At 37.0% G+C, this 16,168-nt stretch overlaps 1 protein-coding gene across 2 annotated transcripts in view; it reads right to left on the bottom strand.

The window, feature by feature from the left end:
• Positions 1 to 1,494: 1,494 nt before the first annotated feature.
• Positions 1,495 to 16,168, bottom strand: part of ISM1 (isthmin 1) — a 92,976-nt gene continuing 78,302 nt past the window's right edge. For both annotated transcript variants that reach the window (XM_053712138.1, XM_053712137.1), the window contains 2 exons: positions 3,143 to 3,232; positions 1,495 to 2,958 (listed from right to left, as the gene is read on the bottom strand). In XM_053712138.1, the coding sequence (XP_053568113.1) occupies positions 2,441 to 2,958; positions 3,143 to 3,232 (608 nt within the window). In that variant the 3' untranslated portion in view covers positions 1,495 to 2,440. The remainder of the gene's footprint in view (positions 2,959 to 3,142; positions 3,233 to 16,168) is intronic.

Raw genomic sequence — 16,168 nt, forward strand, 5'->3', positions numbered from 1 at the left:
CGAATCTGACACTTCTCTGCTACCTCCTTACGTGACAAAAGGCAAAGAATGACTGGGGTAATGAGGAAGTGAGAGTGATATTTAAGCCTTTGGCTGGGGTGTCTTTGCCTCCTCCTGGTGGCCAGGTGTCGTATTTCCCAACAGTAAGAAATGAAGCCGCGGACTATCCCCATCTTAGGTAGGAATACACGCCCACATTCTGAGAGACTGTTAAAACAGGTATATTCACCATTATACTGTGAAAAAAACACCGTAGAAGTTGCAAACTATAAGCTTTAAGTTATTTGTAAAAACACCAAACATGCCCCTATATTTAAGCTAAAATTAAAAAAGGTACAATTATGGTCCCTTAGATATTTGAGCCACAATAAAATTAAAGATAACAATAAAGATTTAAAACTTATAATTAACTCTTCAGTCTCCAAGTCACAGAACAGTGCCTGCACCCTGCCTGAAAATATCCTGTAAAAAGGATATATATGTCCCAAAATAAAGTTGCAGCTCAATTTTTTTAAGTGCCAATCTCCAATACCTAGAAGACAAAAAGGCACTTACCTGCAATCTAGCCGTCAGGCAGGACAACAGCTTACAAGCTGTGAAAGGACACAAACTCCTCACAGAAACCTGTAAAAAAAAAAAAAACACCAAACAAACCACAAAGTAACCAACTCTGGCTTTCTATACCTAGTGCAGCAATATGTTAGGAATTTGTAATGTGGTCCTTACTTTGTTTCCTAACTGCTTGAAAGCAACCACTACTCTACTGAAGAGATTAACATGGACTCAGCTAAACCCCAAATACTTGCTTGCAGGGAAAAGAACCCAAAAAAGGAATGCATTTCTTCAGACACCAAACTTCACCTCCTCCATTGACAGAGGCAAAGAGAATGACTGGGGATTATGGGTAGGGGAGTGACATTTAACAGCTTTGGTGTGGTGCCATTTGCCTCCTCCTGCTGGCCAGGAGTGATATTCCCACTAAGAATTGAATGACATGGACTCTTCATCTTAGGAAAGAAAAGACAAATAAGGAGCAATAAAATGCATTATTTAAAATTATAATGTGCCTCTATCTAGTGTATGACAGAGCTCACATGGGCAAAATATATATATATATATATATATATACACATACATACATACACACACACATATATATATATATATATATATATATATATATATATATATATATATACACACATACACACACACATTTGAATTATGGAGTAGCAGTGGAATAGATGTAAAATAAAAATAATCATGAAATAGTACAAGAAAAGGACAAAAGCTGCAATTGAAAAGCTATTTTTTCACACAATACACAGAACGACACTTCTAGGAGTAATACCCATATAAAAAATAAATTTTATTCCTATAACAAGCATATCCATATTTTGTTTTAAGCCCAATGCCAAAAATGTTCATTAATTGCAGCAAATAGTTCAGGACATATTTTAACTTACATGAAAAAAAAAAATGTCTAGACCAATGCCACTTTTATCATTTTTTATTTATAATTTTATGTTCTTTATGGACTTCTAGATAATTTTTTTCCAGCTTTAAACCTGGTGGTTAAATCCCACATTTGTAACCACATTTCAAAAAGAGGGAAGGAATTAACACAAAACAAAAAACATGCTCAATGCATGATATATAACTACAACATAATAAATACTTTACAAAAATATTGCAGTATTTGTAAACAGCAATGACAAAACCCCCCACACATTCTTGAAATTATCTTTTGAATCTGCATTTGGTTTATGCCTTAATGTGAGGCCTACCCACTAAATTCATGTAAAACAAGAAGACAAAGCAATTGTCTGACTTCTTCTTTGAAAAAGTGCCACTTAATAGTTTTAGTCCCTGAAAAAGTCATGTGTAATCTACCCTGAATTCCCTGGTTTGTGTGTCAGTATAATGTGCATTTTAAGAAAAGCCACATTATTGATTATCTAATGAACCCCTCACAAGCCTGCATCATGGGCCTTTTCAGTTTTCCTTCACTTTAAGAAACCAGCTAACCCAAGCTCTTGTTTAATTTAAAGAAATAGCACACATTTGGCTGTTCCAGAGACAAATCTGTGTTTTATCACATTCACTTGTTAGCTTAAGGTTTTATTTCATGAACCCCAACATCAAGTTGATGAAGAGGTCCACTAATTTGCATTGTGTTTTTATAATAGGATCAATAGGTTTTGCTTAGTTTAGGTTGTTTTGTTGTTGATTTTAGCTTGTAACCAATGCTTACAATGATGCATACTGTTTATAAGAGCACACAGACACGCATATTGGATGATTATAAAAGAAGCCTTAAAGACAACCTTATAAATCCATAGACAAGATCTAATAAAAACACCTGACCCTGTTTCCAAGAGACAGTGCTGTAAAGCACTTCATTCCTTATTCAAAGACATGTTCTTGCAGGATTTGTTTGTTAGAATTCCCTTGCTTCTTGGAATTGTTTCAAATAGTCATCTTCAGAGGGATTTTCAGTACATTTTTGGCCATTGTTTGGAGGACGAACTTCATTATATCGACTCCAGTCACCTTTGCACATGATCCAGGGTAAAATGTCCACTTTATAATGAAGCTCCACCGAAAATTCTATGCTGATGAGGTTTGGTGCCCCTGCTCCTTTGCCCCTGGTAATAAGTTGCATACTGTCATCATAACAGCAATGCTGAGCAGCAAGTGTTGTACTTTCCAAAGAGAGCATTGATCGAATACAGTATCTCGCCGTTGGCTTGTAGATCTCCAGCTTCTCTTTAGGACCACTTGCATCCTTCCATCTGAAATCTTTTCGTTTGGTGCGATCATATATTTCAGCTGTACTGTATGCTACTTCTGTTGGATATGAGCAAGGACAACTAGGAAGATCAGTGGTAACTTTGTGCATGTATTTTTTGAGAAACTCACTCTTGCAATTCATCCACCGTTCACAGGTGTCAGTGTCTAGTCAAGCAATTAGAGAAAAAAACAGATACGGTTATTTTTTTAAATTTTGTTACATGGATCAAATTAAGTTTTTTTTTAGGTCAAAGATTATGTCAGATACAGAATGTAATTTACATACATAAATTAGACAAAAATACAAAGTTGCAAAAAAACAGAGGTTTTGAATGATGGCAGCACTTACCAATTCCAAATAATTTTGTAGCATTGAAATCTTCACTCCCAGCAAGAAAACTCACTTCTGTTGCTGCTGTTCTAAAAGTGTCTTCAATCCCTGTTGAGAAGAAAAAAAAACTACCATTAAATGACTGATAAACATACAAAAGATATTTAGAATAATTTAAATAAATACATAGAACACAGCTATTAAATTATGACAAAATGGAATTAACAGTAACTGCAAAATTTAAAACATTTTTTTTTTAAATTCTCTTTTCAATAAATTCACATGAAAAGGTTATTCTAGTGGCAATAATCTTGTAAGCAAGTTTCACAAGAATACAGTTCTAAGAAAGTCACATTTGTTCATGTAATTTTGTCTCTAATTGGCAAGAGAATATGGAAAGCAAACTGGGGCACAACATACACACTTGCCTGTCACTTAAAGGGACAGTCTAGTCAAAAATAAACGTTCATGATTCAGATAAAGCATGCAATTTTAAACAACTTTCCAAATTACTTTTATCATCAAATTCACTTTGTTCTCATGAATATCTGCATGATCGATTATAAAGGAGGTATTGATAAATTAATTTGATTATATTTATTTCCTAAAAACAGTGGTAACTACACAGAATACTCCTACATGGAAAGGTAAGTACAACAAAATAAAAATTTTTATATCTCCATGTCCATAGGAAGACTTTGCAATATGATGCCATAAATAGAGAGTATGACATGTTTGAATGGTGCAAATCAAATGCTTTAAATATACACAATAAGATAACGTTACAAATACTTATATTACATTTCTGCTTTGGTTATGTTTTTTTTTTTTATTATTATACAAGTTTTGTCATTGCTAGCATATGTATGAAAGAAAAAAATGCAAAAAACAAGAGAAAATATTGTAGCCAAAAGCTTTTGCTTAAAGGGACAGCCTAGTCAAAAATAAACATTCATGATTCAGATAGGGCATGCAATTTTAAATTCTGTTATGCATATGCACATGCAAGAGCTCTATGTGCCTTTAAATCATGTGCAGGGGTTAATTTTCCAGTTTTACTAAAGGATTACCAAGTAAAGTGACAAATTAAAAAAAGAAAACAGTCTAAGAAGAAGAAAAAAGGTTTGATTGCCCACAATGCACGGCCTAATGCACAAACAAAGCTTTTTATTAGATAGTAACAAGAGAGTCCTTGTCTAAAGCAGGTCATTAACTACTCTTGCAAATAGAGTAGTAGTGGCTGTTATGGGAAGAACCTCAGGTGTAGTTACTGGTAGTCATCCAATCCTTCTTGTTTATCTTAACTTTAAAAAGAGAAGGCATCAAAACAAAGTTTGCTATACTAATTAGTCTAATAAAATCTCACATTGCTCAGCTGTACTTAGACACCATTACATGGACAATTACTGGCCAAAGACAGCAACGTTTGTATTAATAAAAATGAATCTTAAACAAGTTTCCTGTGAACCATAAAATTTTCTCTTACTGTAAAAGAGTTGTGCTGGAAATAGTTTGGTAAAAAGTTAAGTGGCTCAGAGACCACACAAATGGAATGACAAACACTTCATTGGCTATGAAATGCTTCACTTCTCCTTGCTAAATTTTGGAACGTGTGTGTGTGTGTGTGTGTGTGTGTGTGTGTGTGTGTGTGTGTGTGTGTGTGTGTGTATATATATATATATATATATATATATATATATATATATATATATATATATATATATATATATATATATATATATATATATATATATATATATATATATATATATATATATATATATATATATATATATATATATATATATATATATATATATATATATATATATATATATATATATGTGTGTGTGTGTGTGTGTGTATGTGTATATATATATGTGTATGTGTGTGTGTGTGTATGTGTATGTGTGTGTATGTATGTATGTGTGTGTATATTATATGTGTGTGTGTGTGTGTGTGTGTGTGTGTGTGTGTGTGTGTAAGGTTAGAGTGAAATATACCAAAGCACAGATTATATTCAAAATTCACAAAACTATATCAATTTACTACATTTAAAAAAAAAACAAAAAAAAAAACTTTAATTATGCTTACCTGATAATTTTCTTTTCTTCTGTACTGGGAGAGTTCACATTTGTATTCATTACTTTTGGGAAATACAGAACCTGGCCACCAGGAGGCGGCAAAGACACCTCAGCCAAAGGCTTAAATACCTCCCCTACTTCCATTATCCCCCAGTCATTCTGCCAAGGAAACAAGGAACAGTAGAAGAAATATTAGGGTGGAAAAAAAAGGTGCCAGAAGAACGAATAAAAAAAGAATTTAAATGTCGCACACAGAAAAAAAATGGGCAGGGAGCTCTGGACTCTCCCTGTACAGAAGAAAATAAAATGATCAGGTAAGTATAATTTAAGTTTTTCTTCTTAAAAATGGGGAGAGTCCACAGCTGCATTTATTAATTTTGGAAAATCAATACCAAAGCTTATATAGAGGACACTGAATGCAAACTGGTGGGAACAAAAAGGCGGCCCATTCTGATGGCATAACAGCCTGACACAACCTGGATTCCCAATAAACTACTTCAACAGAAGCAGGAACAACAAAAATATGGAAAGAGGACAAGGTAACAGCCCATCAAATAGAACCATAACGATACGAGTTAGAGATCAATGGCAAGGCAAACAACAAACAAACTCCCACACCACATTCTCCCTAACTGAAAGAAGGGAAGAATCAGATAAGGTCCGAAAGAACCTCCAGAAACAATCCATGAAGATTCAAGGACAAAACAGAGAGAAGCCCCTAGCATAACAAGACAAAAATGGGCTACCAGGCTGCAAGAGGACAAAGTCCCGTAGAAAATAATCTACCGATGGAGGAGAGCAAAGAAAGGAAAAATTCCAGATCACCTCCTACATGGATCCAAAAGGAACCAATGTAAAGCCTTAACCGGAACTGAAGTCCCAGAAGGACAAAAGGTAGAACAAGACTACCTTACAATAGACAGCTAACTAGCACAGAGAAACTGAATACCCGTAGGTCATTAAAAAAACCCGGGAGCAGAACAGGAATGGAATAGTAACATCTGTTAACGCCAAAAATGAAAGCCGCAGGCTTCAGTCGGATAGGCAGTCAGACTAAACATCAAAACATAGTAAATAGCCAACTGAATAGCTAGCAAACTTGCACCAGGACATTACTGGAAAGGAACAAGAGAAAAAAACTCAAAGCAGAGTGGACCAACTCCTTCCCTACTAGAAAACGGGGTAAGGGAGAACAACACCCTGACCAATAACGAAGAACCATCTACCCACTAAGGGAAGGTTCCCAAACCAACTGCAAGGCCTCCCAACCTAAGTAAGGATCCTGCGGGAGACAAAATACGAGGTCGATGCCCAAACAGAGCAGTCAGAATTCCTGACCCCTACTCCTATCGAACAGTCCTATCACAGAAGCGACTGTCAATGTGCCAAGGACAACAGAGATTAAAAAATCCCAGCACCGACAAAGCCCAGAGATCAGAATGAATCTCCAACCACGAGTTCCAAAGGAAAAAAAGCAGGAAGGAGGCACTGACAGCCAGAGAGACTAACTCGGGATCCAGGATACCTATTACCCCTCAGAAACCCGAAGGGAGGGTAACACTGCAGACAAGAGAAACCATCGACCCACTGAACTCCTAGAGTCAGATGAGTAAAACTACCTCAGGAGGAGCGAACTGGATAGGCGCAGTAGAACAGATAGTTCCAAATACAAGGAAAACGAAGAAACCCAGAAATATTCCGAGGAAAAACTTCCTCCATCTCTCCATAAGAGATAAAAGAACCGCCCCAGAAGGAACAAGGGGATTTCCCCAGGACCGGGAAAAACTAGCCTGCTACTGAACGTCGGACAGATCCAAGACTATTAAAGTCTTAAAAACAGAGTAACCAAAATGCCAAGTCAAAGAGAAAGACTAGGTTAAAAAAAAATCAGACCCCAAAAACCAGGTGCCAGATGAAGACCAAAAACCTTGCTGAACAACCACAAAGTTTCTTGGAAATGAAAATTGCACATAAGTTGATGCATGCCATACCCCCATTGGGCCTTGTACTCAGATCTCTCATGATGTATCCCAGTGGCTGTCCACTCCGCTCCAAAAGGCCTCCAAGATAACACCCACAAAGTCTGAAGACAAAGGAAGGACCAAAAAGAGATCAGAACTCCATGATTGAGAGAATAGGACAGTTTCTAAAGATCCAGTCTGGATCAACCCTCAGAAGATTTACAGCTCAAGGAATTAACAAGCATCCTAAAACTCCTATCGGTTGACGGCAAGAGAGACTGCATAACAATCCCCCAGATCCCCAAATATATAGGATCAAAAAGGGGAGACTGCAAGGATAAAAACAGTCCCTAAGAACCTAGTCTTTGCAACCAGATGACCAAAGGTCCTACCCCAAAAATGCAAGAGGAAGCAAAAGCATAGCAATCCTCAAAAAAGAGGAGAGAAACACTGGCGAAAGATCTGAAAATCTGACAATCCAATCCACAAGGAGTACCAATAGGGGGGAATAATCGCCCCCTACACCAGGTACTGGAGATCTCCATGCATTCATTCGATACCCCCCCCATTCGGAAGGGAGGACTCTAGCTCCTATTCAAAGGACCTCAGGAACTATAAACATACTGTCATAGCAGAATTCAGAATCCCAGGAAACCATGCAAGCTATGAAGGGACAAAACACTTGTATTAAATACTTAAATGTCAGGTAAGGCCATGTAAGAAAAACATTGGATGCCCCACTAAGATGAAATAAAGTAGGGCCAGCCTGATATCTAGGATAAAAGGGCCTCCTATAACTTGTAAAAACAAGAAAGGACAATCTTGTAACAAAAGGTAAGTCAACTTAGTACCCAAACAGGACCAGCCTGTTGTCAAGGATACAAAATGTCTGATATAACCACAAAAGAATAGAGTCAACTACTAACCAACCAGGACCAACCTGCTAACCAGGGTACAACTGAACTGTTCAAGGGCTTACTGAAAGTTCTAAACCCTAGCAGGGCTAGACTAAACAAAAACAGACAAATAAGACAATTATATTTTTGTGCGACTTCCGCTGAAAGTAAGAACCATAGCGACCAGAAACTCACTAGTATCAAAAATCCCAAAGGAAAAAAAAAAAGTTTCCTAAAAAGGAAAAGTCTACAACAGTCTCGAGCTCTGCAAAGAAAACGCATCCTACACGGATCAAAAGAAGTAGGCCGCACCCACAGGTGAATGCCAAGAAAGAAAAAGAAACACTGACAAGGCCACATACACACATACAGTACCTCACAAAAGTGAGTACACCACTCATATTTTTGTAAAAATTTTATTATATCTTCATGTGAATACTGAAGAAATGACACTTTGCTACAATGTAAGGACCGTGACAAACACCTCATAACGCTGTCCCAATCATTCAGAGGAAAAGTTACAAAACAAGGGTTATTAAACAAATTAACTCTGCCCTCAATACCCACGTGAACACTTGTAACAATACAATGAGAAGAAAAACATATTGCGTATCCCACTAGTTGTCAAATATAACCCTGCTGTAGAAGGAATACGAAAAATCATAAAAAAGACTTACAGCTACTACTCTTAGAGGATCTCACAATCAAAAAAATATTTCCAAAACCCCATATCCTGGGACTCAACCACCCAACCTAAAACAGAAACTGGTCCGCAGAAAGCTACCCCTTAATAAAAAGAACACTCAGTATGGAACCAAGCGCTGCAACAAAGCTCTCTGCAAACCATGTCAACACATTTGTGAAAGCAGCACAGTTAATCACAAGAGTAAATCATATAACATTAAAGGGGCATATTCATGTATTTCTGCAAATGTGGTATATATGATACATTGCACTGCATGTGAAGTGGGATGTTATATTGGAAAAACAAGTCCAAAAACTGCACCTTCGGATGAACTTAGACACTCAATTAAAAACGACTGTGAAACAAAATACTGTACCCCCTGTTGGTCACCATTTCACCCAACCTGATCACTCCATCCAAAAACTCATAAGCAAGATTCTCAGAGGCAACTTCAAAAACAACCATAGAAAGAAAAACCTTTGAAATGAAAACAATGCACTTCAACTTGCTAAATTCTGGACTTAATGTGGACTCTGGTTTCTAAACCCATTATCAAATTTTTTTGTAATGTACTTTCATATAGTGTAGTCAATTACATTGTATATTCTACACTCTCTATGCATAGTTAGGCAGGTAAGCCTATGTCCACACTTGTCATTATTCCCTTTTTCTCTCTTTTATCCTTTTTTGACTATCTTATATTCTCCTGTATACCTAATTTCACATCTTTATACATATTGATTCTATATTGATAGAATAACTTTATTTCAGTATATGCTTTGTGTATAACCATATATTTCCCCTGTCCGTAATCCTTTACTGACACTGTCTGCCTCTGTCTCCTAACCCCCCCCCCTCATGATTTTTACGACACCCCTCCTCCCCCTGCATTCAGACCTCTAACACTGTCTTTTTAGCCATCCTATGTTTTAAGATATAATCTGTAAATTCCATCAAATTGGTCAGTATTGCTTCAGACTTTAATCATCCATTTGATACAGAGAAACATCTGTGCTAAAGTTGCTACAAACTCATCAAAAGCCTTTTAAAGTAGCAAATTATTGCATACACAGAGCTTAGCTTATTTGTATAGTGCCCTTTTAAGTGTAAAGATGCAAAACAATTGCAAACATGTAAATGCAATCACATTTACATTTTTTCACATTTAAAGGAGTCACAAGCTTAAACCTCAAGAAACAAAGTAACCTGTGCTTAAAGCATTCTAAGACTCTTTAGACTTGTGAGCATAAAATGTCTTTAGGTAGTCCCACTTGATGTAGAAAGAGGTGCACCTCATAATATGAAGACTCATATAGGGAACTTATAAAGCAAAGTCACTGTGATTAATATGCCTGCCGAGCGTGGCTTCCGCCACACTTAAGGTCTATAGGCCTTTTCTTTCTGATCACTTATTTGACTTTTTACACAGTTCTTGATTTTTCATAAAACAACGGATCATTCATTCTTAAAGAAGATACTAATAGCTGCACATACCACCTCCACCGGAAAGCCTTGTGCATCCTGTATAGTTTCGATGAACCTTCATTGATATTGCCGCTCCCCGCAACCTTGCTGATTACACAGCTCCGTTGTGGTCGCTCCTAAGCGAGTCACTGTTCTGTTAAGGACGGTTTCGTCTAGACTTGTAAAATTTGCGATCTGTTATAGAACGCCCGGTGTGTGATGTCATCTCTTCTGTTGTGAGGGTTTGCTTGTTAATTCCAAAGATCCTGCTGTTGTATGGAGCATTAGACAGACTTTTCCTCTTGTGTGAAACAAAAGAGAAAAAAACGACGGCACTACAGGTGCTGTGTCCCTAGTTATATTCCTATCTCTTCTATAATAGGAGAGAGAATTGAATAAATGAGGATATACAATGGGACTTAGGTGCTGTACATTAAAAGAAACAGACCAGGAGATATAAATTGCAAACACAATTGGAAGAAAGTACTTTAGCGGCACTCAACAGCACAAAGTGAAAAGAAATTACAACTGATACCATAGGACATATAACCCAAAGGAATGGGGGATTAAAACTTAACATTTAATAGTGATGTTAAAAAGGGGATATACAAGTTAAAAAATCACAGCCAGAGTGAAAGTGAGTGAGTGGTGACCTGAGGCAAAAAATGTCTCAGGAATAGAGAGTATTTATATTATAAAAAAACAAAGTATGTTCTCCAGGGGGTACCAAACAAACTAAATAGAGGTAAGGTTATCAATATATATTGCTTTGGTCATTATCTGACTTCAGCCAACGTAAATATTATAATAACCTCTATTGGTAGTTTGTGAATAAATGTGGGGTATCCTAAAATGCTAGAATGCCCCCGTATTGCATATATGTAGTAACTCCCTCTAGGAGATCCGTGCGGGAAAAGTTGTCACCTGGTAAATGCCAGGGTTATATATAGCCCCAGGTTCGATACAATTGTATTGAAATATATTGGGGTATTCTTATTGGCTATTGCGTGGTTCACCTCTGGATACCGTCTAGGAGTGGCCCCAGGTGTTATGTAAAGAATTTTCTACCTGGTCTGAGTCAAATGTTAATGGTTGTGTTTATACCTCATTTCAGTTCCCTGATGTAGGGCTGCTGGTGTACGTCCCACACATCTGCACATATTCACTCTATTTAAATAGCAATTAAATTTCTAGACTTATCAGCTGGTGTGCCCCTTTAAATGAAATTCGTCCTCTATCTTAAGAGTGACCCTCTATATCAAAATTCCCTTAGTTGGTACCTTGGTATATCAGGCACAACATTATCAAATTATGAGGGTCTTAGGGGCCTTACTATAATGCTGTTGTATTGCAACTTAGATTCAGTAGACGGGATTATGTTCTTATGGAGTTTATAGCTATTGTATATTCGGTATCTTATGTGCACTATAAGGACACAGTTTATGAGGTACAATAAGTTTATTTATAATGGTCTAATTGTTTGTGTAAGATCACATTATGTTATACTTGGCAATTAAACAATATAAACATTATCCAGGTACACGGTCAGCTGAACTGTTATTAGGTTATCACATGCACCCTTAGGTGAATATATATGATCTAAGAGTAGTAGGATGACTGTAAGGTAATTGTGAGGTAGTTTGTGCAAGTTACACTGAAAGTTCAGGTTGTACACCTTTATTTGGATTGCACTGATATGCTACAGACCTGAGTAGTTAAACAAGTATGCTGAACTGACATTCGAGTCTGTCCTAGCTCCCAGCTGTAATACTAACACATGTATCGGTAATAGGAAAACCACAAGGATACCATGTACACCTTAATTTGGATTGAACTGAAATGCTTCAGGCCAGAGTGGTTAAAATAAGTAGACTGAACATTTGAGTCTGTCCTAGCTCCCAGCTGCAATACTCGCACATGTATCGGTAATAGGAAAACCACAAAGATACCGTGTCCCCACACTAAATAGAATACCCGATCTAGTTGCTAATAATAGTAAATAATATTGGTTCAGAGGGCACTCATATTATAAATTGGAGTTATGAACCATTGTTAAGATTGCGCTGCTACGCTAGGAATCTGAATAGTTAAAGGGCCATAATACCCAAATGTTTAAACACTTTAAAGTGCTGCAGCATAGCTGTAAAAAGCGGACTAGAAAATATCACCTGAACATCTCTATGTAAAAAAGAAAGATATTTTACCTCAAAAGTTCCTCAGTAGCCACCTCCGATTGTAAAGGATTTCTAAGCAGCATTTTAGTGTGTCTGTCCTGGGACAGCCGAAAGGATGAGCCTCGTGAACTCTCATATTATTTCACCAATCGGATAAAGGAAGCTTACTATGAAATCTCATGAGAGTTAAGTCAAATCTCATGAGATCACAGTAAGAGTTCATGACCTCAGCACTGCTGATGCTGATTGGCTGCTGTTCATTTCTTCATTTTTTTTTTATTTTTACCTGCAGCTGGGAGCAGGTGAAGTATAACTTTTTACACAAAACTTACTCTGCTGAGCTGAGGAGATTGTGAGGTAAAATATCTTCCTTTTTTACATAGAGATGCTCAGGTGATATTTTCCTGTCAGCTTTTTATAGTTATACTGCATCAGTTTCAAGTGATTTAGCATGAGTATTATGTCCCTTTAAGTCAATATACTTAATTTAATATTGGTTTCTATCCTAGCTGCAGCTTCACTACTAACAGGTGTGTCCCCAATTGAGTGACCGCTGTTACACCGGGTCCCCACGATAAAATATCTGATCGGATTACATTCTAATTAGATATTCACTTTAAAATTCACACTGCAGCTAAGTTAAAAAGGAGATGAGGTCTCCGGCTGCCCTGACATGTTTCGACTTTCGCCCGCTATTCCATTGGCCTTTTATTGGCTGACTTGCAAGAGGCTGGTCTCGATCGACTCAGATGATTGGTTCTTATCTTTCCTTATTCTATTGGTTAAGAAGGAGGTATGCGGTTTGAGTCACCTTCCATTTCCCTTTCACCAAGATGTGGACCAAAGTAACCACCTATCAGGGATTAGCACTAAACAGCGGACAGCCTGTGATGTTATAAATGTGGCGACAATATGTGTGTCACGAAGTGGAACATAAAACTAACAAATAAACACAGGGAAAGCTCACTGATAATCACCTTACTGTAATCAAATGCATACGCTTAAATGTCATAAATATTACAGAAATATTAAACTATTCTGTGAAAATGTTAGAAGATTTTCTATTACTCTGTGTAAGGGAGAAAGGATTGTTGCAGATAAATATGCGAGTAGTAAAAGTTATCAGGTGCTATATATCTCATGAACTGGTGGAAAGAGTGACAAGATGTGAAAACCATAATTATAAAGTGCATTAAAAAGTGCAATAACAAGAACACAAAAGGCTGAACCTTATCATTGTTCATCAAGTGATTTATGTCATATTTTCAGAGCTAAGTGATCGTAGGGACAGCCTTCCTCTTGCCTGTTACCTGTTGATTGCTCCATATAAGTTCCCCTAGTTAGTGCTTGTGCTGTTCGTGTCTCTTCAAAGTTCACAAATGTAAAAACGTTTGTGAGGAATTAGCCTTTACATGAAGACTCTTGCCAACATATTCGTTTCACCCCTACACACAAACTGAATTGGGGCTTCGTCAGGGCTTGCTTTCCCATCACCTGTGCTCAATTATTTAAACATTTTGGGCCGCTTATTTTTAAAAGGACATAAACTTAGTATAGTTATCATATCCTTTATTCTAGATGAGAAGTACAAGCTAACACAATCAATTCATCCAAAGAATTCCATTACATACATTTTTTTATGCTACATTTTTTTTTGCATATATACACACACACTATAAACCTGCAAAAACCATTAGCATATGTGCATGTCCTATTACACAGAATTGACTAAATCAATTTCATCATTTAACCCTAAAGGTTACATATACAGTAAGCCTACAAGGTTCTTTAGCATATGCACATATGTCAAGCCCATGTGCATGTGTCATAATATTTCATAAGGCTTGCAAAGTCATTTAATCATTTAACCCTAAAGGTTACATATTTGCAGTAGCATATGACATAGTATTACACAAAGCTGGCAAAATCCATCTTGTCATTTAGTCCCAGAGGTTTCCTTGTTTTGAGGTAGCAGATCCATCTAGCCTCCTTCTGTAGGAGGATTTTGTCTACCTCTCCTCCTGTTTAGGAGGTCCCCTTTGTCTATTCCTACGAATTTCAACCCTTCTACATCATCACTATGACTCATACAGAAGTGTCTAGCCACATTAGTGTCACGATTATTGGTTATATCTTCCCAGTGCTCCTGTATCCTATCCTTCAACAAACGTTTGGTTTTACAAATGTAAAACATCGGACAAGAACAGTGGAGGAGATAAACAACCCCTACAGAATTAAAGTTCATAAAAATCTGATTTAAAAATGTTTTGGTCCATTACCTCTAAATTATTTTCTTTTTTCCATGTAGGGGAAATAGACACATTTGCCACACTAATAGCTTCCTTTTATGCCTCTAACCATCCTGAGCCAGTCAGACATAGAGGGGCTTCTGATGAACTTCTCACTAGTCTGTCCCTAAATCTTGGAGCTCTCTTAGCTGTAAGAGGATAATCCCCCACGGTATGTGCCTGACTAAGGACTCTGGATGTGCACTTGTGGCTTCCAAAATACTGTTAGTGACTGTTGACTTTCTGTAATTTTCTGTCAATATGTTACCTTATTCCTTCCTTAATTTTACATCCAGGAAGGAAAGTTCAGTTAAGCTAGTTTCAAGTGTATATTTTTATTATTAATGTTCAAATCCCTTACAAAACTTTTTAACATTTCTTCTGGATAATCCCAAAGGATTAGGATGTCATCCACATCTTGCCCACAATACATGCTGTTTAAAGGCATCGCTAATTTCAAACACATTCAACATTTTCCATGCCTCCAAACGTAGTCAGGCATAAATTGGGGCACAAACTGCCCCCATGGCGGTACCTCTGACCTGCCTGTATATTTTCCCATCAAAGGAAACAAATTTATTGTTTTCTAGTATGAACCGTAAGAGTTGGATGACAAATTCTGTATGTTTTTGGAACTTAATATGTCTGGTATCCAAGAAGGATCTAATTGCTTTAATTCCTATCTCATGTGGGATTGAGGAGTAAAGACTTTCCACATCCAGTGATGCTAATAGTTTCTTCTGTTACTTTAATTCCATCTAATTTTCTCAAGAGGTCAGCTGTATCCTTTATATACGAGGGAAGAGTTGGCAGAAGGGGTCTTAAGATAATCCACATACTGGCCTATCTTTTCAGTAGACCCTCCAATGCCCGAAACTATTGGTCTACCCGGTGGGGTTTTGATATTTTTGTGTCTCTTCGGTATGATATAGAACGTAGGCAAAAAAACGGGGAATTTGGGATAAAGATAATTAAATTCCTGATTAGAGATTACCCCATCTATTTTTGCATGGTTTAGAATTTTTGAGAGTTCTAACTGTACCTTAGCTATTGGATTACCCGACATTCTCTCATATTGATCTTGCATCCCTAACTGGCGTTTCACTTCCACAATGTATTTTGTTTCATCCATCAACACCAGGTTTCCTCCCTTGTCGGCAGGCTTAACTATCACATTTGTGGCCCTAGCCAATTCATAAAGGGCCCTCCTTTCCTTCTTGGTCAAATTGTCACAAGTCCCTATGTCAGAAGACATTCTTTTTATTTATTTTTCAACTGCCTTCACAAAGAAATTGACTGCTGGCACCTGTGACAAGATAGACATAAAGGAACATTTTGTTTTAAAGGGGTTTTTTAAAATTGAGGAGACCGTGGTTTCAGGACTTTGTCTGATTCTCTTCCAAGAGAATTTCTAGAATTCCAATAGCTAGCCTGTCTTCCTCGTCTATTTCATTACCCTAAGTTTGTTTACCTACTGTTTGTGCAAGTACCA

Source organism: Bombina bombina, chromosome 4, assembly GCF_027579735.1.
Source record: "Bombina bombina isolate aBomBom1 chromosome 4, aBomBom1.pri, whole genome shotgun sequence".
NCBI lineage: Eukaryota > Metazoa > Chordata > Amphibia > Anura > Bombinatoridae > Bombina > Bombina bombina.